General features: G+C 36.1%; 1 protein-coding gene across 7 annotated transcripts in view; it reads left to right on the plus strand.

The window, feature by feature from the left end:
• ATP8B4 (ATPase phospholipid transporting 8B4 (putative)) overlaps positions 1-27,418 on the plus strand; it is a 211,440-nt gene that overhangs the window by 125,509 nt on the left and 58,513 nt on the right. For all 7 annotated transcript variants that reach the window (XM_064485612.1, XM_064485615.1, XM_064485614.1 and 4 more), the window contains 5 exons: positions 1,039-1,247; positions 4,333-4,376; positions 8,980-9,142; positions 16,723-16,911; positions 25,173-25,288. In XM_064485612.1, coding sequence (XP_064341682.1) covers positions 1,039-1,247; positions 4,333-4,376; positions 8,980-9,142; positions 16,723-16,911; positions 25,173-25,288 — 721 coding nt within the window. The remainder of the gene's footprint in view (positions 1-1,038; positions 1,248-4,332; positions 4,377-8,979; positions 9,143-16,722; positions 16,912-25,172; positions 25,289-27,418) is intronic.

Below are 27,418 nucleotides of genomic sequence, written 5' to 3' on the forward strand. Positions count from 1 at the left end.
TAAAATCAATAAAGAACTAGAAGAAAAATATAGCTATCTCTCTCTATGTGTATATATATTTTTGGCATAGGAAAGTCCTATCTAAGCAAATCTCAGACTATAAACAGAAACTATAAACTTGATAAATTTGATCAATTAAAAAGAAAATGTCCTTATATCAAAAATGGTGGAAACAAAATTAAAAGATGTATGATAAACTGGGTAACATATTGGCATTATATATGTGTTTTATCTATATATGTATATAATTCTTACTAATCAATAAGAAGTACACTAATACTAGAATAGGAAACTTGAAATAGGCAGGTAATGCAATTAGTTGGTTCAAAGAAGAAATACAACTGGCCAATAAAATTTGAAAAAAATGTTCAACTCACTGATGAAAAGAAATGCAGTAAACAGTAATGAGATGCCATTTGGCTTGGCGTAGACTAAAAGATAATTTTCAGTAATCTAATGGTAGATACTTACGCTGTTATAACCATTTTGGAAATTGATTTGGCCTTCTGTATGAGAAAGACTGAAAAAATTCATACCTTTGGCTTCAGAGTTCAAATTTGACTTCTAGAGTTGGAAAGTCATAAATCACCACTGGATTATGAGACTACACTCTTTTCCTGATAAATGGGCAAAGTAATAAGACAACACACTGGGTTTTTACTCAGTATCTGCTATGGTTTGCTTAGTGCTTCATAGAGATACTTCTTTCTGCCTCTTGGCAAAATGAAGCCACATCAAACAACAATATGCTACACAAGAAATCTGGGCCCGTCTCTAAGTAGAGAACCATGGAACATTCCCTAAGGCTTTCTGCAAAGCCAGCCCACTGTTTCAGAGTGCTACAAGGAAATGACAGGATGGTGTATGAACAGACTCTACTGAGATGCCTCTGAAGGTCACTAGGATCCAGGGACAGAGTATCCACATTTTTTTCTAAACTCTGAAAATGTTGGCAGACTTCTTACTTTGGCAAATCTCTGTACGTTCTGAAATTGATGGAGTAATTCTCTTTATTTTTTCCACTTGAATGGATGACAGTGTGGAAGTAATTCGTTTGGGACACAGTTATTTTATAAACTGGGATCGGAAGATGTATTACTCTGAGAAGACAACACCTGCTGAAGCTCGCACAACCACACTCAATGAGGAACTGGGCCAGATAGAATACATTTTTTCTGACAAAACAGGCACCCTCACTCAAAACATCATGACTTTTAAAAAATGTTCCATCAATGGGAGAATTTACGGTAAGGGAAACAGTTCCTTTGTCTTGATATTGTTAACAGTCCTTAAACAAGTAAGCAACTCTATGAATTTTTAAATGAAAAACTCTAAAACCCTCACTGGCTTTCTTATGAATATGGGCACCCCCAGTATCTAACATAGTGCTTGGTATGTAATAAATACTGTGTAGATACTTGTTGGATGAGTGTTGAATAATTCAGATGAAACTTTGGATTTGTTGCCATTCGTGGGTGGGGATGGGACTTGGATGTAATACTGTCCAGGGTTCCTTTTGGAGCTCCAGCTGTGTGACCTGCTCTATGGTGCTTAATAGACCCATATCCTAGGAGGACAAGTTCTTCGTGGCCTGATTTATCTCAGTAAAAGCAGTATTTAATACTTGTTTCCTAATGGATCTGGAATTGATGTTAGTGCCTGTGTTTGTAAGAATTTAGAGTTCATTCCGGAGAATTCACACTGTATAGGGCTACTTTGAGTGGTTGGACAAGCTAGTTCTTCAATATCCAGTTCCTGTTTGTATACTTTTGTCAGGATACTTGCTCTGTATTGTATTCTCAAGTGTTCTAGTTACATGTGACCCTTGTCAGTCCGACTTTGGCCAGTTAGCAGACGGTTCCTTCTGCTGAGAAGCTCCCCAAAAGGCTCCTGTTGGGTTCTGTTGGCCTCCCTGTCTCACTCCACAGGACTAGAGTGTCCACTTTCTCAACACAGAAATCTCAGGAAGTCAGGGAAATCCAAGAGAGAGAAACCTTTGTCTCCTGATGTGAAACTTTACACATTGACACATATTTTAAAGTAAGATTTGACTTTGAACAAAGCTAAGAAATACAAGAAGTTGGTTTTCATACTCTCCTGCCTTATGAGCTTCCTCTGCTACCCTGTCCCATAACTCGTGGTCTCCATGGTTTCCTCACCTTTCCTCTGCCCGCACCCTGCCCCCTTCTCTGGTAGTGTTTCAGATGATTTTCAACTTGGACTTACACAAGCCCTCAGTTACATTGTGCATTTCTTATATCACTATTTATAAAGACTGGCAAATAAAATAGAACCTTACAAAATTTTTTTCTTTTGGTATTATTTTTCAGAGGCTTTCTTAAAGTACAACCTAAAGAGCAGTTTAAATGGGAAAATTTTAGTTAGCTTATTGAAGATATTTTGAATTTTGTAAACCTTTTGGATTCTCTTTCCATGGTACTTATTGATAATATAATGATGATGATAATAATAATAATAACTTCTAGAAAATAGCCCTAAGGAAATATTCAGACACATGGACTAAGATTTATTCGTAGGTATGTTTGGCACAGGGGTATTTTTAGAGAAGTCCCTTGATTTTCACAAGGAATATATATCCCAAGATCTTTGCAACTCTCCATATGGATAAATCCTGATAGCTTGCAGTTTCCCTCATGAAACTCAGGAAAGTAACTGAAAGATTTAAGTAACCCCTTTAGACCCTTAATTTATATATGCCATTCTAATTTATAATGCATGTATTATGTCATTAAAGCATGTTCTTACTAAAGCACTCACAGAATGTTCCAGGATCTCTTTTTTTCTCCCATACAGTTGGCCTTATTTATATTGTAGATCTAGGCCTTGGAAAAATTTGATACTCTACTCTGATTTATCTAAAGCTTCTATTTTTTTCTCAGAACTATTTTCTTAGACTTCAGTTTTTCTTCACTTCCATCACCAGCCTTATAAAAGGGCTCTCCATGGGGGGACCATTTTACGTAAAGACAGTTTTGTTTTTACCATTTATCACAGTTAGCGAATGGGGGTAATGACTGGAAAATAACTTTGCATGGTGAGTTTGGATTTAAATTCCAGGTGCTAGGCTGGGCTCGTTCCCTAATTCAGGGACTCCTCTCACACAGCATCCTCACTGCTTTCTGGATTTAGACCTGAGACCCAGGAAAACAACAAATAACTGTTTATCAAGTGCTTTTGGGGAGTTATAGTATTGGTTAGTGAAAAGAGAGAGAGACCTGAGTTAAAAAACCTAGTGGACTGACTTTTTTAGCTTTAGTTGAGTCATGTCACTTTGAGTTCTGTTTTTCAGTACCCTCATCCACAACACAGGAATGAAAATATCCCTCTTGCAAGTTTGTTATAAATATTAGTGATAATATAAGTGCCTGCCACAGGATTGATACAGATAACTCTTACTACCATTGCAAGAAACATGGTCCTGGCAAATAGTATTAATCCTTCAAATGCCAAGCAAAAGTTAGAAAAAACTTAAAAGCTTCCAGATAGGGGAAAGCTAAAATAAATTATGCTGCATGAGCTATTAAACAACCATTTAAAATTAGATTCACAAAGAACTTTTAATGACAGGAGAAATTCACACACGTTGGTTAAAAAACAGTAGGAACCAGAAATTTATGAACAGTATGATGAATGTATGTGTACACACACAATCAATATGAAAAAACTATAAATACCGGTTATCTCTGAGTGGTAGGTCTATTATTAATTTTTATTTTCTGCTATAAACATCCTGTATTTTTGAGTATACCTGTAATAAGCACATATTGGCTTTTTACTAAGAATAGTTGTTATTAAATGTTTGGCACATAGGTGGCTGTGTTCTCTGAGTACAGAAGGCGCTGACATTGTTTTATCTTTACATGCTTATTTGACCTTGATATTACATAGATGTATCTGACCCAAACCAAGACAGACAAAGACGTCCTCACCAAGCTCTAACATTGAGGAGAGCTGGTCTGTCTTGGATATCATTTTGGATTCCTCAACAATGGGGGATAAAGTGGAAAACAAAAATTTGCCTCTTGCAAGCATCATACATAATTTAATGACATAATGTTAAAATTTACAGAAAAACACAATTGTGATCTTACTTTGTTTTAATGTGCACTGCATTTTAGTTCAATCTGTGGCAAACATGGGTATCTCTGTGTTAATCACCATGTCTAGGGTTACAGTTTGAAAACACTCCTAAAGTCTAGGTTTGAAATCATAATGTCATCTAGTAATGGTTCTTTATAAATAAGTGTATTTCTTTGTCTAAATCTTGTTTCAATTTCATTTATTTTTAAATCTCAATTTTTGTTTTGGCAGGTGAAGTACACGATGACATGGGTCAGAAGACAGATATGACTAAGGTCTGGAGGTGATAAAGTTTCATTCTTACTTTTAATTTCAAATTGTACATGCTTTTTAAAAATGTTGAGTTCCTAGATGCCTGATTGCCACTATGACCAGATGAGATACTTAACATGTAACACACACACACAAAAGAAGTAGATTCATCTGGTTCAGAATTCCTTTTCATTTAGGTTCCCCAACCACAGTTCCCTCTGTTCTTTTTTTTTTCTTTTTCTTTTAGAGATATTTATTATATACAAGCAAGCACATTTCTCCATTTCTTACATAGGTGGTAGTGAACTAATAATATTATTCTGAACTTTCTTCCTCAGCAATGATTAAGATCTTCTAAGATTAGTGAAAAAAAAGTACTCCCTTATTCTTTTATAGCTGAATAGTAATCTTTTATACTGATGTTCCATAATTTACGTGAGGAGACAGGAATGGACATTCAGAATACTTCGAAGATTTTGCTAGTAAAGAAGATGCAGCAAAAACAATAGCGTTATTTTATGCTAACAAGTTCCATTTCTAGAAATGTAATTGCTAAATCAAAAGGTATGAGCATTTATTGACTGATTGATTGATTGATTGAAGTCTAGTCAGTTTAAAGTGTTATGTCAGTTTCTGGTGTACAGCACAATGCTTCAGTCATACATGAACATACATATATTCTTTTTCATATTCTCTTTCACCGTAAGCTACTACAAGATACAGAATATAGTTCCCTGTGCTATACAGTATAAACTTGTTTATCTATTGGTATTAGCATTTATAATTTGGTAAATATTGCCAAATTGTCCTCTTTAGAATTTACACCAGTTATCCCTGTCACAGGCAGTGTACAAGAGTGCCTGCTTTCCCCTACCCTTACCAAAATGAGGTTTTATCAAAGTTTTTGATCTTTGACAAGACTGTCTAAAAAGTGGTATATCAATATGGTTCTAATTTTAATTTCTCTTATTATGAGTGAGATTGAACATCTTGTTATATTTTTAATATTTTATTTCATTTTTACCCACTTTTCTATTGGATTATCATCCATCCACAGTTTCTGAGAATAAACGTGACTTGTTATGTTGAACAGTTTTCCAACGTGCTGCTAGATTCTGTTTGCTAATGCTTTATTTAAATATGTGCATTGGGATTTGTGATACATGTTAGTCCTCAGTGTTCTTTTTAGAGGTGATATTTGTTTTGCTACCAATGTTATGTTTACTTTAGAAAGAGAGTAATTGTTTCTTTTTTTCATATCCTGTGAAACAGAATATATAATGTCAAAATGATCTGGGCCTTGAAGTTTAGCAATGAAGTCTCATGATTCTTTTAATTTCCTCTTTATCTGTGGCTATTTTTTTTTTTTAACATTTCTTATTTTTGTTCATCTTTTTACTTCCCTGTCTTGATTTTGTCAGAGAGTTGCCCCTTTCTCCTACAAAAAGTACAGCTTTTGGACTTATTTATTCTTTATATATTTTTTCCTGTGTTTTAACTAATAAGCTCTGCTTTTGTCTTTATTAATGCTTTCTTTCCTTATTCCTTAAGTTTTTTTTTTTTATTCTTTTTCTAACTTCATACTTGGATGCTTAACTTATTTATTTTTATTCTTTCTTTTTTTAATACAATGTTCAGAGGTTACTTTCCTCCGAATGCTCCTTTAGTTTTATCACCTGGATTTTGGCCTGTAGTATATTAAAGTATCTTTATTTTTGTCATATCAATTTGAATATCACATTGAACCATGACTTTTTAAGGAAGAGCTTTAAAATTTCCAAGTGGTTGGGCCTTTCCCCCCCTACTTTTATTGTACTTTTAGTAAAAGAGTAGATTTGTGTTATTTCTACTTCTTGGAATTTATTGGGGTTTTCTTTGTGGCTTAATCTGATCAACTGTTGTCAGTGTTCCAGGGGCCTTAAAAAGAAAGCTTATTAAAGTCTGGTTTCAAGTTATAAAACTAGCTATATGTCATTTAGTTCTACCTTATTAATTATATTACTTAGGTCTTCTATTTCATTATTTATGTTTTATTTATATTCTCTGTTTAATTCAAGAGGTTAAACTGTTCTGAATTTCTGTCTCTCTTGAGCTCCTGTAGAGCCTGTTTGTTTATTATTTTGGGGGGAGGTAGTTATGTTCACTTGTTTATTCGTGTTTGGAGGGAGAACTGGGGAGTGAACCCAGGACTATCATGCCTGCTAAGCATGTGCTCTACCACTGAGCTATTCCTTCTCCTAGAGCCTGAAATAATTGTTCTATGTGTTTTGATGCTATGTTGGGGTATATTCATGTTCACAGTGGTTACATTTTTGTTATGAATGTGCTGCTGTTCTTTGACTCATTTAGTTCTTCTTGTCCTGAATTCAACCTTACTTGATATAAGATCATGACTCCTGGTTTCTTTTGATTTGCGTTGCCCACCTTTTATTTTCAATGTTCCTGAGTAACTGTTTTAGGTGTGTCTCTTATGTATGGTGTGTGGTTGGATTTTGCTTTGCAACTGGTTTTTTTAATAAGTGAGTTTGGGCCATCTACATTGGCTATATCTTATCTTAGCTCTGTTTTGGTATTTTAGGTCTGTCTTCCTTTATTTTTATAATTTTTAATAATTCTTTATAGGGACTCTGTGCTTCTCTCGTATTGTTTAGGAAAGTATTTTATTATTTCTCTGTTGTATACTTTCAAGAGTTTATATAATACTCAACATTTTTTCAGAAGACAGTGTCTATCAATTTTCTAACGTGAACAATGGTAAAATTATTATATTTCTCCTTCTTTCCCTTGTATTTTCCTACTGTATTTATTAATGATTCTTCTTTATCTTAAATATATATATATATATAGATAGATTTCTTAGTTGATTTGAATCTTTAAATTACATCTTCTAACCTTCAAATACTAAAATGAGGAAATCAGAAGCTTTTCCCAGTTTTTTAGTAGTCTTTGCTACATAGTCAAGGTACACAGTATATGCATTTTGTTTTGCCATCCTAATCTGTTTCTTTTATATTTAGTTCTTCAGTTAAAGAGATTTGGTGCATGCCATTAACTACTCCCTTTCCTACTGTTTTTCCAGTTGTCTTTTATTTGGCTGAAGTGTATCCTCTAGTTTCAAGAAGTGTTCAGAACTATTTGCTGACTATACTGAATGACGTTTGACAGGCTATAATCTCTTTGGGTCAGTTTCTTCTCTGGAAGGTCTTAGGGACGTCTAAGGCCAGGGGGAATTTTACTCCTCACTAATGAGTTGATCTCCCCCCCCCCCCCCACCAAAGTGCAGTTGTTTTCAAATTTTATTACATGAACAAAACAATCTGTGATTAAATAAGTCTCTATGATTCTGGAATAAACACAACTAATGGAGTTTCTTATATACAGGTCTTCTCATATACTTGGTTATATAAGTATTATATATAAAATATTATTCTGCAGTCTCTAAGACAAAGTCTATATCAAAAGTATTTTCCTGTTAACTTTTTGCACAGACATTATCACAGGTTTAATGCTTTGGGTAATAAACTTTTAGAAGTACATTTAGTGCTTTTTGGAAGTCAGTGACTTAACAGAGATCTTATTTACTATTGAATTATCTTCTACTATTTTGTTCTGTCCTTTATACATCTTGGTTTTTTTTTTTTTTAACTCAACAAACTTTTAAGTGGACCGTAAACTATTGTTAACATTGGGCACAGTGTTGTGCAGGAGATCAGTAGAACTTTTACACCTTGCATGTCTGGAGCTCTGTAATAATCATTGAACTGAAATTCCCTGCTTCCCCATTCTTCTAGTCCTTGGAAACTACCATTTGACACTCTGTTTCCATGAATTTTATTACTTTAGATACCTCATATAAATGGAATCATGCAATATTTATTCTTTTGTGACTGGTTTATTTCACTTAGCATAGTGCCCTCCAGATTCATTTATGTTATACTGTAAAGGGACAGGATTTCTTTTTTTTTTTTTTTTTTATGTCTGAATAACATTCTGTTGTATGTATATACCACATATTCTTTATCTGTTCATCTGTAAATGGACATTTATGTTATTTCTACCTCATGGCTATTGTAAATAATGCTGCAGTGAACATGTTAGGACAAATATCTCAAGATTCTGATTTTAATTCTGTCATTATATTATGCAGTATCTCCATTGAGAGCCGAGAAAGTACTCTGTAATTGAACACATTAATTTTATATCAGAAAATATTAATTCACCCTAAGTGGACTTTAAAACGTCTATAGTTAGGCACATACCACTTCAGGGCAGATATTGCTGCCAAAATGAGTTTAAGTCAAGTTTTGCCATCAAATAGGTTTTGGTAAAAACTTCCAGTTTTCAGGACTTCTTTGTATTTTGGAGTTGCAATAAACATTTGAGGATCTGCACAGCCACTAGATATTTTTCTTCCCTGTATGCTTTTGGAAGGTTTAACGCTCTGGGTACATGGCTCTGAAATAAGATAATATTTAACAGTAATGAAGAAATAGAAAGCCATTTTAGTGCCAGACTTTCGAGGCTGAAAAATCATACAAGCGCTAAAAATACTTAGAGGAAGCGTTTGGAATTTTAAAAGATTCTTGTTGAAATGAGGTCTACAGTTTTGTTGTTGTTGTTCTACAGAAAAAGGCTGTGGATTTCTCAGTCAACCCTCAAGCCGATAGAACGTTTCAATTCTTTGACCACCATCTGCTGGAATCCATTAATCTGGGTGATCCCAAAGTGCATGAATTCCTTAGGTTACTTGCTCTCTGCCACACCGTAATGTCAGAGGAAAATAGTGCAGGTAAGTGCAAAGTGTGCCTGAGTGATGAGCCTTGTTTTTTCTGTTTGTTTATTTTGTTTGTTTGTTTTTAATTAGAACTGCTATTTTTATTGAAAATTTTTGAAATTGGAAGGACTTTCTAATTCAAAGTCCAGGATTGCATAAAGGGTTACCCATCACTAGCTTTTCTTTGTATTTCTTTATATCCTGAGTGTTTTCCAAAAGATAAAAGGAAAAGAAATAGGAACAATGAAAAGATGAGGGCCCAGATATGCCATTTAAAGGGAATGAAATATATTTTTTTATGATAGAGCACAATATTTGACTGTGAGCTTCCTGGTAGCCAGAGACAAACAGAGAAACACTGTTGAGTCACATAGCTGTCATCATTAACGTGCACATCTAATAGATGCGGAAGGCCCTCAGACATACGCTTAGAATGAATTTTCCCAATAATGGGGATGGATTTACATTGATAGAATGCTTGTATGTAGTCCCTGCTATGAACAAGTCCTCACAGTACTAAGTTGGTTGTTTAGAGCACTGGGTTCGTAGACTAGAACAAAATTGGCTGGGCCACTTTAACATTGAGGCAATGAGGCAGTTAACGGTATAGTGAATCAGCTTCTTGCTCCAACCTAGTCCAGTCTATTCCATTTACAAGTCATTTCTTTCTGCTACCACCTTGAGTAAAAGTAATTTCAACTCAAAAGCGAAATATATTTTGACTATAGACCATATGTGTGTGTGTGTGTGATATAAATGTATGTGTGTATATGTAAGTGCAGACATACACTTGAATATATGTTTTCTTGCTGTCTCTGTCTTTTTTTCTTCTTCTTTGGTTTTTTTTGTTTGTTTGTTTGTTTGTTTTGGTTTTATTTTTTGGTTGTGACTATATTTAAGCCATAGCTTTGCCTTTGATGATGTTGGACGAAATTATTTCTCTGACTTTAATTGCTATGAGAATTCACATAATTATGTTTATTGCTTAAACTGATTTTTATAATACTAATGTCAATAATGGTTTCTTTTATTTTCATCTGAGGATATCACAATACTATTAAGTAAATTTCTTTTATCTCTGCCATTGAGTTTATTTCATTTGTAAACCTTTATTTTAATAGCAATCTGTTTTTATTTTAATATTGAGATTTCTTAATATTTAATAAAATATTAAATGTTATTTTTTAATTTTCTTAATATTTCTTTATATTTTCATTTGAGGATATTAATTCTTCTTAATTTAAAATTTTCTGTTTTTCCTCTATTATGTTTCATTTTATGGAATGTTATTTTTTGAGTCCTGTGTCTTAACTCTCATGTTGTTTTCAAATGTTTGACGGTTTGTGGTTGCCTGTTCTTATTTGTGCTAGAGAATCCCTGTTTGCTTCTTGGTGAATGTAGGTTCCAGTTTACGTAGCCTGTCTCCTGAGATTGTGGGGGAGAGGCACAGTACAGAGCTTGTCTCCTGGGTGTGGGCTTCCTCCCTCCTGGAATTCATGTGATACCTGAGCTTAACTATCTGACTTTTTCAAATCTAGTGCTAGGGGTCTGTGTCAGAACTCCCATACTCCCATTTGAGAGAAAGATGTACTTAAGGTGTGGCCTGGAAGACAATATCAGTATCATCAGTTTCTTTCTCTCATTACTTTATTTCTCTTATCCTTGTGGAATTCTGAAGTTACTTCTGGCTGTTTTCAGCTTTGGTCTCCAGCCTCAGCACTCACATCTTAGAGGTTTCCTTAGGTGGACTGTATACTTTGTATAGAACATTTTCAAGGTTTCATCCTGGGGGAATCTGTCACTAAAACCTGTTGTTCAGAATAAGCTGGCAGAGGGAGGAGCCTGAGTGGTCTGGGAGTGCTCAGTGGGATTCTTCAACTAATTTTGTTAATGGTGCCCCACACCCCCAAGACCAACTCTGCTGTTGCCATTTGTTGACTGAGTTTGGAGATTCTCTGGGGAGAGATTCGTAATTCTCTATATTAATTTTCTTTTACAAATGCTTTGAGCTGAGTCTTTCTTTTTCTTATTTCTTCATTTTGTCTTTTAGGCATTTCTCAAATTTCTAGTTTACAGATAGTACCCATTCTTCTTTTCTAGTGTCATTTAAAATTATTCCATATTGTAACATAATTAAATGCAGTAAGACACACTGATCTTAAGTGTATTGTTTGATGAATTTTGACCATACACGTTATATACCCCTACACGAGCCACCATCCCAATCAAGGTGTAAATCTTTTTCGTCATTCAAGAGAGATTCCTCATGTTCCTCTCCAACCCATATCACCAACCCCTTCCCAGCCAAGCACTGCCCTGATTTCTATCATCAAAGATGAGTTTTGCCAGTTCTTATACTTCATATAAATGGAATCATGTAATATGTATTCTTTTGTGTGAATCATACAATATATATTCTTTTGTGTCTGGCTTCTTTCACACAGTAATGCTTTTTTCTTCATCCATGGTATTTTTTTGAGAGTATTCCATTATATGAATATGACTACCACTTTTTTTTTTCTCAGTCCTCTGTTCAGACATTTGGGTTGTTCCCAGCTTTGGGTTATGCATAAAGCTGCCATAAATGTTTTTATGTCTTTAAAAAATGTGTAACAAATTTGTTTTTGGTAAACACTTAGGACTGGAAATTGCCTGATTATAGCATAGATATGTTTAACTTTACGAGAAACTGCCCAACTATTTTCCAAAAACAGAATATCATTTTATATTCCTGCCGTCAGTGTGTGAGAGGTCTAGTACCTTCACGTTTTCACCAACATGTAGTATTACCACTATTAAATTTTATCTATTCTAGTGGATATTGGCTAATATCTCTTCTGCCATATAGAGGTATTGTGAAGTGAACAGAGGTAAATGTGTGTATCCTTACAACTATTTCTGTTTCTTTCTTTGAGATTCTAAGTGAAGGATTACATCACCAAATAAGGTTTCTCCTTTTAAAGCTCTCATTATAGGATAGATAGCTTAAATCCATGTATGTTCAAGTACATTGGAAAATATAAACTTTTCTTATATAGATACTAGTTATGAAAAAGAACAGAACCCAAATCTAATGGACTTAAAACTACATGATCATATAATTTATAGTTAAGGGTGCTGCTTTTATTTTAAGTGTGTGCTGTTTGTTTCCTGTAGAAGTTATTTGGGGAAGTGGAAGGATGAAATTTTAGAAGCAGGAAAGTGGAAAGTACAAAGGCTTCAATTGGATTTTTTTTTCTATTTAAGTGGACAGCAATTAAAGAGATAAAAAATTTAGAATTTTTTTCTTATTGCCTTATTACATCAATTTTTAAAAATCTACTGAGGTTTGCTTTATGGCTTGATACATATGCAATTTCCATAAATGTTTCATGTGTGCTTGAAATGAATGTGCATTATATAGTTACTGAGTTCTGGGTTCTAAATATATCTATTAGGTACTGTTTGTTAATTGTATTGTTCAATCTTCTACCTCTCTGGATTATTTTAACTACTTGATTTCTCAATGAATGAGAGTATGTTTACATCATTATAGTCTAGTATAGCATAGTTAAATGCACTGTAATGGTATGTTTGTCTGTTTCTATTTTGTTTTGCCAGTGTTTGCTTTATATGTTTTATGATCATGTTATTAGTTAGATACAAGTTTAGACAAATCATTAAATTAAAACATCTGTCAATATATAGTGATCCTCTTTATCTCTAGTAATATTTTTGCCTTAAAGTTTGTTTTGTCTGGTAATAACATAGTTAGAGATGTTTTCCTTTTGTTAGTACTTGCATTGTTTAGCTTTTTGCACTCTTTCCTGCCAATCTTTTTCTTTATGTTCTAGACAAATCTCTCATAAGTGGCGTAATTTTTGACATTTAAAAAGAATATCTAATTTGACCAAAATAAACTAAATGTTAAATGGAACATTTAGTCAGTTTACCCTTATTGATTATCTATGTATTTAGATTCTAAGTATATACTTATTGACATACTTAGATTTATTTTTGCCATCTTATTTTGTATTTTGTATTTACCCCATCTTTTGTGTCTTTGTCTCTTCTTTTCTTCTTATGGATTTAGTTCATTTTTATTTCTACTGCTTTGGAAATAATATACCCTTATTTGTATTCTTTTATACAAATGAGTGGTTAGCCTAGAAATTTTAGCATAATTAACTTAACAAAACCTAAGCCTTTTTGAACAAAACAAAGACCTTAAAACCCTTCAATACTAAACCTTTCATGGCTTATATAGCATTTTTATCATGTGTTTTCTTTTTTAGTCCCACAAGATGTTATTTTTATGGTTTTTAGAGTCAGTTTGCTTGGATTTATTCATATAGTTACTCATTTCTGTGATTAATGCTTTTTCAATCTCTGATCTTCTGTTGATCAAAAGTGTAATTTTTAGAATACCCTTTAAGGAAAGCTGACTGTTGGTGAACTCTCAAAAACTTTGAAAACAACTTTATTTCATCTTTACTCTTTAAAAATTTTTTTTCTTTTTTACTGGGGGGAGGTAATTAGGTTTACTTATTTTATTTTTAGAGGCGATACTGGGGCTTAAACCCAGGACCTTGTGTATGCTAAGTATGTGCTCTACCACTTGAGCTATACCTTCCCCTCATCCTCATCCTTGAATGTTTTTGCTGTGTTGAAATACCCAAGGTGACAATTTTCTCAGCACACTAAAGATAGTCCACTGTATTCTGGCTGCTGCTTCTGCTGCTGCATGGGCAGCTGTCAGTCGCACAGTGGCTTGAAGGAAATCAGTCCTGTCTCCCTGGCCGCTTTTGAGATTTCTTCTTTCATGTTTTTAGTATAAGTGTGAATTTTTAAAATATTTGTATTACTTAGGATTCATTGAGATTCTGACATCTATAGTGTGCTGTCTTATCACTTTGGAGTTTCTACAGCCATGCATTTCTTCGAGTTTTGCCTTTGACTCATTTTCCCTCTCATATTAGGTCTTCAGTGTTAAGTATTTTCACTCTGTTCTCTATGTCTTTTATTAATTCTCTCATTTTTCCATTTCTTTGTGTCTCTGAGGTATATTCTAGAATTTTCTCCATTTTCCCCCGTACACCAATACTTTCTTCAGTAGTGTATAATCTATTCTTGATTAATACAAGATCTTTAATTCTTTTTAATTTTTTGTTTAATTTCATACCTCTTTTATTTCTGGAGATCCATTAAATATTTGGGTGTTGTATTTCTGATAATTCCAATATCTAAACTTTTTGCAGATGTTATTCTCTCTTTTCCTTCTGTTGGTTCTAATTATATCTTGTTTATTGTGGTTTTGATGATTTTTCAACTGTGAGATGGCCATTTTTTTTGGAACTTTGTAGAAATTCTTTGGGTCCTGAGGTGAAGGCTGGTTTCTATAAGAAAGGATTTGGATTTGCTGTAGTCAGTCAGTGTTTTAATACAGAAACATTAAACTGAAATTTCAGTTTGATTTTTCTCAGGTCACCCAGATACAGTGAGTTTAGGATGCAAATATACATGAGAGTCACTCTTTGGTCATAAATTTTCAGCAGATTTTTTTTTTCTCTTATAAATAGGCACTCTTAAACAGGGCACTGATTTCCAATTTACCTTTATACTGAGAGAGCATCCTTTTTAGGGGCTCAGTTTTAAGAGGTGGTCTCTCATTAGACTTCTTCCCTGGTCTTTGTCTTTTCTAACCTAAGCTCTGAGAGACCGGAAACCAGTGATGGAGTTCTCTTGATTTAGGAAGTGCCCTTCCTTTATTCCATCTGTATTTTTTTCTCAATCTTTGACCTGAACAGTTACTGCTTACCTGCCAATCATCAGTGCATTCAAAAATATTAAAATGTTTTCTGTTTACAGACTCTGTAGTTGGTTGTAGCAGGAATGGTTGGTCTTGGCACTCAGTTCACCGTGTTGCCAGAAGTAGAAGTTATCACATAATTTCATACGTAGATCAAGTGATTGCTTTAATTTTTTTTCTTTTTGCAATTTCAAAAATTAATTTATGCTTACTGTAGCAAGGGAAACCATACAATACAAAGATTTATAAAGGCAAAGCTAATAATTTCTTTCCTGAACTTTAATTCCACCTTTACAGGAGTAATCAATGTTAACATTTGATATTGCACATTTCGCACTTTCCACTTGCTCGTATATTTATTTTATATATATAGTACATATATATGAATATATGTATATAGATAGGTGGTTTACTTGTTTTTAATGAAAAGGAATCATAGCATATGGATTAATATGCAGCCAGTTTTCTTAACAATTTATCTTGGCTATTACTGTAAATCAGTAAATACGGATCTAGCTCTGCCTACTTTTTCTAATTTATTTTTATATACAGAGATAGTATCATTTTATATAAAAGGGCTTACTTTATTCATGCTGTTTTTTAAGTGTATTTTTATGTTTTTTCCCCCACTTGCTTCATTCTCTCCCGCTCTTCTCCCTTCTTATTTCCACTCCAACACATACGCAGTACCAGGTATCAATAATTAGCATCCTGGGTTGGCTCCTTATGTTTGAATGGATTTCTCCTGTGTGTTATAAAATGATCATTAGTACAGACTAAAGTGGATTTGGAATATCTGCTCTGTCACTCTGGCTGTGTGATCTTCAAAAATTGCATAACGTTTTCAGTCATCGGTTTCACTAGTATAAAATGGAAATACAGGCAGACCTTGTTTTATTGTGCTTCACTTCCCTGTAATTCACAGACACTGTGATTTTTACAGATTGAAAGTTTGTGCCAACCCTGCATGGAGAAAGTCTATTAGCACCATTTTTCCGACAGCATTTGATTACTTTGTGTCTCTGTGTCACATTTTGGTAGTTCTTATCCTACCGCAAACTTTTTCATTATTATTGTATTTGTTATGGTGATCTGTGATCAGTGATCTTTGATGGTACTACTACAAAAAGATTATGACCCACTGAAGGCTCAGATAATGATTAACTTTTTTTAATAAATTATTTTTAATTCAAGGTATGTGCATTCTTATATATAACACTATTTATTGCACATGTAATAGACTACAGTATAATGTAAACATAACTTTTATATGCACAGGGGAACCAAAAAATTCGTGTGACTCGCTTTATTGTGATGTTTGTTTTATTGCACTGGTCTGGAACCAACCTGCAATATCTCCGAGGTATGCCAGTAGTAATTTTAATAATAAAAAGGCTTGCCATGAGGATTATGTAACTTAAAATCTAGTAACTATTTTAGTTTGTGGAACTTCCATGGCTCATCTCTAGTCACTGAAAATACAAAGGTGTGGTCTCTGACCTAAGAAACTTTCAGCATCGTAGGGAGGCGGACTCAGGAATGAGTCTTTTCCTCTAAGATGATACGGGTTCCAGTGGTGGTGTGCTTGGTGTGCTGGGGTATCCCACAGGATGGGCACCTGGTCAGCTGGTTGGTGAGTAGAAAAGATCTGATTTCTAGAGCTGACACTTGGGCTGGTTGTTATGAAATGAGTTGGAGCTCGTATTGGCATTCTATGAATGTTACTCTCAGTATTAGTACATTTGTTTCTTTTCATTTTTGAAAAAAAGTGTATGTTATTTAATACACTTGTTTCTTTTCCTTTTAGGACAACTGATTTACCAAGTTCAATCACCTGATGAAGGTGCTCTAGTGACTGCTGCAAAAAATTTGGGGTTCATTTTTAAGTCTCGGACTCCAGAGACAATCACAATAGAAGAATTGGGAACACTAGTTACTTACCAATTGCTTGCCTTCTTGGATTTCAACAATTTCAGAAAAAGGATGTCTGTCATAGGTACGGTTGGTGGCTGAGAGTTTTTGATCTTTTGCTAGTGCTCTGGTTATATTGGAATCTCTCAAGGATGATTTCACTCTTGGTTATGTGCTGAGAATTTGGGTATTTATTAACTTGATGAACTTCTGTCATCCTGAGCGCTGCCTCCACTCAGTAGAGGTCAGTATAACTAACACAAAACCGCTGCTTATTGTGTGTCCAGCACTATTATAAATATTCTACATGAAATAACTGATTTAATTGTCACAACAACCCTTTAAAGTAGGTACTACTATTTTTTGCCCATTTTAAAAATAACAGAATTGGGATAGAGAGGTTGAGGAACTTTCCCAAGGTCACATAGCTTGAGATACAAGAGCTAGGATTTGAACCTAGGAAGTCTGACAATGCTGGTCATTCACTTAATCACTGCACACTCAGGACTGCAAACTCAAGGCTCGGGATGAGTTCCTGAGTTACTGGCACAGGCTAGTTGTTGTTGATGTTGTTGTTTTGTGAACATCATCGTCAGCCTCCTTGTTATTACCCGTTTACTCTGTTCACTTGCACTGTTGGAGCGGATCACCCCTGATTGTACTTAGCGCCGCAACAAATCCGTGATTTCCTAACTCAGTGCTGACCCTGAGTGCTGCTTCAGGGTCCCTCTCATTCTGATTTTGCTCCCTTTTTTTCAGTCCTTATAACAGATGTTCTAAACCTTTGCCCTCTCCTCAAGTCCTCAACCCTGCCATGAATATGCTTCACTCTTGGAAGCTAAATTCATCTGCCTTTTCTCTGAAAAAAAAAAAAAAAAAATAGAGGACCATCACCTTCCTCTTTTCCCCATCTTCCTCCCCCTTCCCCAAGCTATAACTTTACTCATCTTTTCCAGCTTCAGAGAAAAATTGCTCTTGCTCCTTTTCAAAGCTGCAGATTCTACCTGCTCCCATCCATTTTCCTTCCTTGCTTGCTCGCTTCACACTTGCTCATGCCTTTGATTTCTTCTCCGTCACTGGCTCCTTCATGCCTTTGATTTCTTCTCCATCACTGGCTCCTTCCTTCAGCCTACTATGCTGTGATTATCCTGTTTCCTTAAAGGTACTGTTCATGTTCTTACCTCCACCGATGTTGCTGCCCCGGTTTTATTCTTTCCACCACAGTGGAATTGTGCGAGATCAGTTTTTGCTCCTCACCTCAATTTCTCTTTTCAGCCTATGTCAGGCTTCTGCTTCCACATTCAGGAAGGAATGCCTTCTCAGAAGTCTCCAGTCCCTTCATAACTGCGCAGTGCAATGGCCTGCTCCCTGTATGTGTGTGTGTGTATATGTGTGTGTATGTGTGTGTATATATGTGTGTATGTATGTATGTATGTATCTATCTACCTAATTATCTGTCATTTCTTTATCTTCAACCTATCTTTTTTTAACTTAGAAACATTTGAGACTCTTGACCTCCTCTTGACACTCCTCTTGTGGCCTCTGTGACCTCGCTGGCTCCTGGTTCTCCTCTTGTCCCAAGCTGACTTCTTCTTTGTCCCACTCTTCAGTGTTGGTGTCCTGTTCTCTTCTCATCTCCTGTGCCCTTCTCGGATAACCGTGACCACTCACCTGGTGGCAGCTAGTGCCTATATTTTGTGTCCTTCCCATACAGGTCCTCAGCTTCAGTCGCCCTCTGGGGTTCACACACATGTCTTCAGCCTTCTCCTGGATTCTGTCACTGGTTGTACTGTGGTCACCTCAGATTTTATGTGTCTAGTAGGAAATGTCATCACAGCCAGTGCTCTTCGTGTAGTTCTTAATAAAACTGTTAACAGTGATCTCTAACTATATATGTCTGTCAGTGGACTGAATGCTTTACAATGAATTATTTTATTAAGTTCTTGCAAATAGTATGTTACCCCCACTTAGGAGATGAGGAAATTAAAGCTCAAAGATTTTAAGTAACTTGTTGAAGATTGTCTTACAGCTTATCACGTAGCTGGTAAGAGGCTGAGCAAGTATTTGAACCCAGGCTTGTCTTTCTTCAAAGTCTGGCCTCTTAATCCTTATTGTACCTGACTTACTTTTGATATCTCCATCTCTTTTATGCCCCCTAGGCTAGTGGTTCTCAAACTGGCTCCCATCAGAAACACCAGGAAGGTTTGTTAAAATGCAGATTGCTGGGCCGCAGCCCTAGAGTTTCTGATTCAATGGTGGGGGGTGGTGTGGGGTGGGGATAAAAATTTGCATATTGTAACAAGCTCCCAAGTGATGCTGATGCTGCTGGTCAGGAGACCACAGTCTGGGGACCACTTCCCTGCGCTAACAGACCCTCATTATTATGTTATATTTATTTTACATGTCATTACACTGCTCATTATTTTCTCCTAGGATATTTGAGGGCATTTCTCAAATCTGTTCCCCTCTCTGCTGCTCTCTTCATTCAGGCTTCAGCATCTTTTGCCTTGTCTGTAGGCTACTCAGTAGTCACCTTGCTTCTAAGTCTTTCTTCCTCAAGGCAACAGAGTGATTTTTCTAAAACTAGCCTCAAAACCTCCTTTTATCATAAAAACCGTCTGTCTTTTTCTCTTAATTCCCAGTGCTGCTGCTTTAGTTAAAGCTCTCGTCACTGCTTGCACTAGCTTTTAAAACTGTTCTCTCTTAAAATAATCCTCTATGCTGACACTAGGGTATTCTTTTTAAAACACTGGCCTGAGTTTACCATCACCAACTTAAAAAATCTTGCTGGCTTCCTAGACAGAACTTAAAGGATGTCTTTAGCATGACATTCAAGATGATTTACAACCTAACCTCAAGCCGCTTTGCTTCCACTTCCTGAAACTTTGTGCTCCAGCCTCACCAGACCTCACCATTCCCGGTGGGCACTGCACACTTTCACATTGTTTGCACGTGCTGTTTCCTCAGCCGAGACCTCTCTTCCTCTCCACTTCTCTTCTTGGAAAACTCCTATTCACCTGGTAATGTGCAATTCAAATATCACCTGTTCTCTCAATGCTTTCCCCACTCTCCAGAGAACCACATTCTCCTTTGTTCCCCGGAGCACCCTGTTCATAGCTCCAGTGTGGTACCAGTCCCACAGTACTTGTGACCTTCCCAGTTGCTAGAGTGGTGCTACCCGAAGGCAGGGGCTGTGCCTTGGTCTTCTTAAACTACACGGGGCCACACACAGAGCTTAGCACACAGCGGCTTCTCTATGAATGTCCGTCAAATAAAACTTAACCCAACCCTTTGTAACTTACGAATATCATGATCCTCCTATTAAATCGGTTTTCACTCTGTAAAACATGTGTGTATATGTAATGGTAGGGTTTTTGGTCTCTAACTACGGGAAGCCAGCCCTGGGCTATTTCTCTCAGCAGGTAAACAACAAACATCATCTGAAGATGTTTGTTGTTAGTTTTTTGACAGCAGGCCGTAGGCAGTTGGCATCCGTGTTGTTGACGAGCACACACACCGCTCTTGGTGTTGGCCTCACGTTGTAGCAGCGGGAACTCTCTTCTATTCACAGCTTCAGAGGAAGTGTTATTGATGTGGGGTTGGCCAGAACGGGCTTCTCTCTGCTCCAAGGGTGTTGACAGAACCTAAGATTGCTACACAGGGAAACGTTTGGCTTTTCCCCAGCTTGGTCACCATTACCGGCTGTGGCGAAATCACAGCCTAACCGCAAACATCAGATGTTTGTCTTAATGGATCCCATGTGAAGAAAGGTAATGTTCCACCACCGAATGAATGGAGGCTTGGGGCTTTATTTTGGTTCTGTTTGGTTTTTAATCAGGAGAAATTTGAAAGAGAGACTCCACTGGGACAGACAAGTCTCTGTTTGATAGCAAAGCAAAGAACAGTGCTAGTCTCATGATTGTCACGTGGCTTGGTGGGGACAACACCGTGAGGTGGAGGCTCAGACATGCATGCTGCTGCTGCTGCTGCTTCTGCTTCTCCTCCTCCTTCTCCTTCTCCTCCTTCTTGGTTTGTTTTTGGTTTTTCCTGATAATCATTCATTGGATCATGAATGTATAGTTTGAGCACCAGAGGTACTCTCATTCTGGGGCAAGAGCCCTGATTTAATTCATAGATATCTAAATAGAAATAGATTTCTATAAAGGATTTTGTCAGAAGGTATAGAATCTAGTATATTGATAAATATATATGTCATTATATAGTTTTGGAAGGATTAATTCTACTAATTATGTAAATAAAAGTACAGAGATAAAATTCAAAGCTATTTATTAGCAGGGGCAAGTGGCAGATAATCATTAAAGAAGAGTAAATAACAGTAATTCCTTCAAAAGCCCTTAAAAGATCTTTAGATAAAGTTTTCTTAACTCTGAACCTTATAAAGATTCTCAGAATACAAGTCACATTGACATATGGCAGGCATTTCTCTGTGTGAATGGACGAACAGCCACCCAGCTGAGATAGGGCAAAGTGGAATTATTCACCACCCTTCACAGTGTTGCTGTTGTATTCACAGCATAAACCTGGAAACCATTTGACTTTTTTCTTTCCTTTATATCACAAAGCCATGGCTGCTGCTTTCAGTGACTTTTGCATGATTACAATTCAAGTCACCAAGCAAATATTTATTTAGGTACCTACCATGTTCCAGGAACTTGAAGCTAAAGGAGAATGTAGAACTGAAAAATGTACCATGTGATTGCATCCTGGTGAATATAGTGAAGCAGAATAGGAAATAGGCTGAAAAGAGGCAGACTTTGATGACTCCTGGGTGTGCCAGGTTAAGGAGTTCCAACGTGATCTAAGGGCAGAAGGAGGCAATTGCAGGATTCTAGGCAGCAGTGTGGAGATGCCTCTGGCTGTGTTATGGAGCAATTTGGACGGAAGCAGAACTAGAATGAATAGAACCATTTAGGTTAATGCCATAATCTAGGCAAGAGAGAAGGTAGCAGAGAGAAGTTCTTAGCTTTGGTGAAGGGAGAGGAACTTTGAGTGATGCCAGATACCTGATTTGGGAGACTGAGTGGATGGTGAAGCTAGTTATTAAGACTGGGCAACAGAGGAAGAGTAACTAGTTATTTGTGATAGATAACGTGTCCAGTTTGAGTTTGATGTGCTTGGGCCCATCTGAGAGGGAATGTTCAGTTGGCAGTTGGATATACAGGTTAGAAGGGAGTGCTGGAAATGAATTTAGGCTGGAGTTACACATTTGAGAGCAATCAACCTGTTGATGAAATCTGAAGCCATAAAAAGAATGTGACTGCCCAAGGAAAGTGCAAAGGATTGGAGAATTTGGTCCTGGGTAAAATTTCTGAAGAACACTACTGTTTAAAGGACAGGCAGTGGGGCCAGATTCTATATTAAAAATCTCTGACCTTTGTCTAGGATCTGCCCACGTGTTATCTTGTCTGTTTAAAAGTGCTGTTATTTTTATTTTATTGGCTAATGTCTGAAATGACTGAGATTTTATTAGCTTAGAGATTTCCTAGGAGAAATAACTAGAAGCCTTGAATGAAAAGAGATATAAAATTGCTAAGCTGCTAAAGAAAATGTTTAGTGAGTAAAATTAAGCAGGATTCCATGAAATTGGATTTATATAAACTCAAATTTAAAGGGGCTAATGCTGGGTTAAGAGAAAATCTATTAAATCAGAAAAGTGTAGAGCTAGGAAGACCTTAGAGGTTAGGTTGTTTCAACATCTTTTCACAGGTAGAAACTGTGACACAGAGATGGTAAGGGATTTGCACAAATCACAATCAGTTTAAGATTTTCGTAGACCAGTGGCTCTCACTGAGTGGTCTGGGGAACCCTAGGAAAATTTGAGAGTTTTTCAGGGGATGCACAAGGAAAAAAGTATTGTCATAATAGTACTAATGTTATTTGTTTTTCAACATCTTTTTCTCATGAGTATACTAAGGGGGTTTACAAAAGCCATATGATGTGTGATAGCACAACAGATTGAATGCAAAAGCAGATATAAGAATCCAACTGTCTTCCATTACTCCAGACATTAAAGAGATATGTAGTCATATAAAACAATGCCTCTCCCAAGCTAAATTTTTTTTTGTTTTGGAGAATAGTTATTTTTTCATAGAAATGTTATTCATGTTAATATATCATAGGTTTATTGTTATAATTATTCTTACAGTAATATTATAATTAGTGTCATAAGGCTTTCTGTAATAAAATTTCTCAGTTTTAATAAATAATATGGTAAATATTGATAGAACCCACATGAAGTCCTCATGAAGGTTTAAGAGTGTAAAGGGGTTCTGAGACCAAAAATATTTGGGAACTGATATCTTAGCTTGGACTATTAAAAAAAAAACCAGTCACAGAGAAGTTGTATTGGCAAATGTATGATATATATACTTTGCCTGTATAGCCCTGGTAATGGAAGGGAGAAAATATGTGGGAAACTATTAAATCGGAATTAAATTGGAATGTTGTATGAAAAAGAGAAAGCCTTTCCTAGGATTAAATGTTTTTCCCCCACTTGAATAATTAGATATAAATTGCATTTTTTTCTTCCCAATGTGAGCATTAGAGCCAGAGTACAAGAAAAATTGTGTGAGTTCTGGAAATAAGCAAAGTTGACCATGAGTCTTAGAAGAGAAGACAAGTCCTAGACAAGCCCACTACAAAAAAGCTTCCAGGGTGCCTTAGCTCTATTGAAGCTAGGAGAAAACTAGAATAGATTAAGTGTTAACTAATGGACATTAAAGATTAAGGGTTATTAAAGATTAAAAGGAGCAACCTAAGAGTCTGTCAGCAAATGAATGGATAAAGAAGATGTGGTATACATACACACACACTGGAATATTACTCAGCTATAAAAAAGAATGAAATTTTACCATTTGCAACAACATGGATGGAGTTGGAGGGTATTACATGAAGTGAAAGAAGTCAGAGAAAGACAAATGCTGTATGATAACTCATATGTGGAATCTAAAAAATACAAGAAACTAGTGAATATAACAAAAAAAGAAGCAGACTCACAGATACAGAGAGGGAAAGGAGGAAGGGCTATTTAGATGTGGGAGATTAAGAGGTACAAACTATGTGTATAAAAAAAGCTACAAGGATATATGGTACAACACAGGAAATATAGCCAATATTTTATAATAATCATAAATGGACTATAGCCTTTAAAAATGTGAATCACTATATTGCACACCTGTAACATATAATATTGTATTGACAGCTATGCTTCAATTAAAATAAAACGATTAGAGGGAAAAATAATTTATTGTGCTATGATATTTATGTTCCTTTAGATCAAGCTCTGAATCAAAATTTTTATCCTACTAAACTAATCAAGCCAATATTTATGTTCACTTGTTTTAAGGCATTATATTTTTAGAGAAAATGTATAATTGAATGGAAAGCATGTAATAATCTTTGACTCAATAAAGCTTGTGAGGGTCCGTGTTGAGGTTGTGATGCAGACGGTTGTCTTAAGCTGTAGGCAGTTCCTGGGAAGAACTACATTGCTATGTCATACATTCATTCATTCATTCATTCATTCATTCATTCATTCTACAAATAGGTGCCTGGTAAGTGCCAAGCTGTAAAACCAAGCCTACAAAGATGGGCCAGGTATTCTATGGCTTAAAGAAGGGTTTGTCTGACAGCAGTGTGTGGGACAGCCAGAGGAAGTCTCGAGGACTGGAGACAAGGGACTGGACTCTGGTCAAGGCTGTCATCCCCAGACCTGGGAGGCAGGTGAAAAACACGGCCCTCCTAATACAGACTTCTAGTGGGGAGAAGATAGAAATTTTGATTTTGAAAGCCCTCTGCAAAGTGTGCTTGCAGCCAGGATTGTGACCTTGGAATGAAAGGGCTTTTCCAAGGAGGAATGGGGGTAAAGAAATACGTCAGCAAGGGCTGAGAACTAACACATAAACCATGGTTTTGAATGGCTAGAATTCCATATGGAGATCATTTGGCATAACACTGAGAGTTGATTCCTGCATGAAGTCTTGAATTTCACATCAGGAGATAGGCAAACAAAGCTCTCAGTTCTGCTCAATGCAGAGGCTTAATTTAAATGTATCAGCCCTTCAGAAACAGTAGGCGAGGAAAATAGAAAGATTGTATGCATCCAAATAAAAGCATTTGTTCCTGTGGATGGAATAGTTCTAAGTTAACATAACAGGAGTAAAACCAAGTGACTTAGGTAGTGACCTTCTAACCAAAGCTAGTGAATATCTCACTACTGGCTAAAGCTTTATGTCCATTTCCAAATTGCCTGGCTGGAGCCCAGGGAGTCTAGTTTTGATGGATTTCATTGATTATAATCTACTTTCCAAACTTTTTTCTTTTCAGTTCGAAACCCAGAAGGACAGATAAAGCTTTATTCCAAAGGAGCAGACACTATTCTGTTTGAAAAACTTCATCCATCCAACAAAGACCTTCTGACTTTGACGTCAGACCATCTCAGTGTAAGTGCCTCTATCTTAAGGTTAGCACAGTGACCCTTTGGCCATTTCCTATAGTTAGGTCTTATTTTTAAAATATCAGCTAAATGATTTGACTTCTGAGATGGAAAGCATGTGGGAAATAATTCCATAGGAAACTCTGCCAGTGAATGTTTGGAAGCTGGCACATGGACCCACCCCCTGCCCTGCTGAGAGTCTGGTCAGTCTCATCACAGGTGGATTAATACACAGCAGCTGGGAAGTAGCCACTGAGTGTGGGCTCCTGAACTCCAACCAGGAGAAGCTCAAGATACCAAGGGGAACCTCTCTAACTCCCCTACAGTTTGGGGCTGTTCCTCTGGGGAGAATAGGCTGGTTTAGGGAAAAGGAACAGGAGAGTTGCTTTCCCATGGGTTTTGATGTGTCTGGTACCCGTGGAGTCTCTTAGGGTTACCCCCAGGAAATGGTTTAGGGTTACGTTTATATGGTGAAGGGAAAATAATCTCTGTAGCCAACTTTCTCTTCTAAGGGTCCTTTTATTCAGGTCATAAATTATGCTGAGTTACTAATGTTCTCTGGGTTGAAGCTACCAAATACATACATCCTGAGACTATCCAAAAGCTTTCTAAAGGGAGCCGAGATGATCTTTGCAAACAGTAAGAGTCTGTGAATTAATACAAACATTATATGAACATCCTGAGATTATGCATAGTTCCTTTCCAAAAGCTTTCTAAAGGGAGCAGAGATGATCTTTGGCGAAAAAACTTTTTTTTCTTTTTAACAAAGAGTAAGAGTCTGTGAATTAATATAAACATTACATGATTTAAACTTGAGATTCAAGGCTCTCTCTAGTATGTGTTTGAGGCTCTGTTTAACCTAATATGAACTTGAGGGCAACTGGTTAAAACTCTTATTTCCTCCTTGGTTTCTCTCCTGTAAAAAATTATTGAGGATTCATGTTCTTTGTTAAGCACTATATTTAATACAAAATATTCCCTGAATCTTTAAAAAATAAACAAACAAATAAAAACCTCTGTCTAACTTTAAAGAATGATGGTTTGGTAATATTGGTTACAAACACAGTTATTGTTTTTGTCTTTTCAATAGAGCATTCTTGATTTTCTTTTAATCTCTTCCAGAAGTCTAGCATGGTCTTTACAATTTTTTTTTTTTTATGAAAACAACATTGGAATAATAAGTATTTGTTTTTGCCATTGCTCAAACACCAAGGCCCTTGATTTTCATACTAAAGTATAGGAAGTCTAATTTGATCTTTTTATATTTCTATACAAAAGACATTTTTTTTTTTCAGGTACTATCAATTCGACTTGCTCTGACTTCACTCACTTTATTCATTTTTGACTTCTAAATTCTGAGGTTTTAAATTTATATTTAATTGTTAATTTTGAATTGTTTAATGATAGGAAATGACCTTGCTCAAATGCCCGTTTAGGATTCAACTTGTGATTCATGCACTAATTAAATAACTTAAATCATCTGCCCCCTTTTGTAGTGTCATCTTAGAATTGATTCACTGCTGAGCAGAAAAGAGGAAGGCGCGGGTAATGCCCAGTGGGGTTGCAAGTTAAAGGCAGAGAAGTGTTTGTGCGAATTAAGAGGACAAAAGATCATTATAAGGCAGTAACTAGATTTTCAGATCAGTAGGGGACCCAGTGGTGGTCTTGGAAGGGAGAGCTTAAAAAATATGATTACAATATCCAAAGTGCTACCAACTGCTTACAGGATAGATTTGGTTTATTTTTCTCATGGTCTCTCTGGGCTAAACCACATCCTTGCAATATGCATGGACTTCTCTTTCCATTTACCCACCTAGGGTGTGTCATGGTTTAATTTGTGCCTGATCACAAATCTATGTCTGTCCCGTAAGCCAGAGCACAATGGAGGAGACTTGCTCAATGGCAATGCCCAAAGGAGCAGAAACCCTTATAAAAATGCCTGCGGTGTAAAGGCCCATAAAATGACCACCACCGGAGGCCTAGGCGAAGTGGGAGGTTTTTAGTATTTCCCCAAGCATTGGGCATATGTTTCCAAGCTATTGTGGCTGTGTGAAACACTTAGCAACTACCAGTCTCCTGTTTTTATTTACTTATTTGTTTTCCCGTTAGAAGGATGAAGCCCCAGAGGTATCATTTA

Source organism: Camelus dromedarius, chromosome 5 (assembly GCF_036321535.1).
Source record: "Camelus dromedarius isolate mCamDro1 chromosome 5, mCamDro1.pat, whole genome shotgun sequence".
Classification (NCBI taxonomy): domain Eukaryota; kingdom Metazoa; phylum Chordata; class Mammalia; order Artiodactyla; family Camelidae; genus Camelus; species Camelus dromedarius.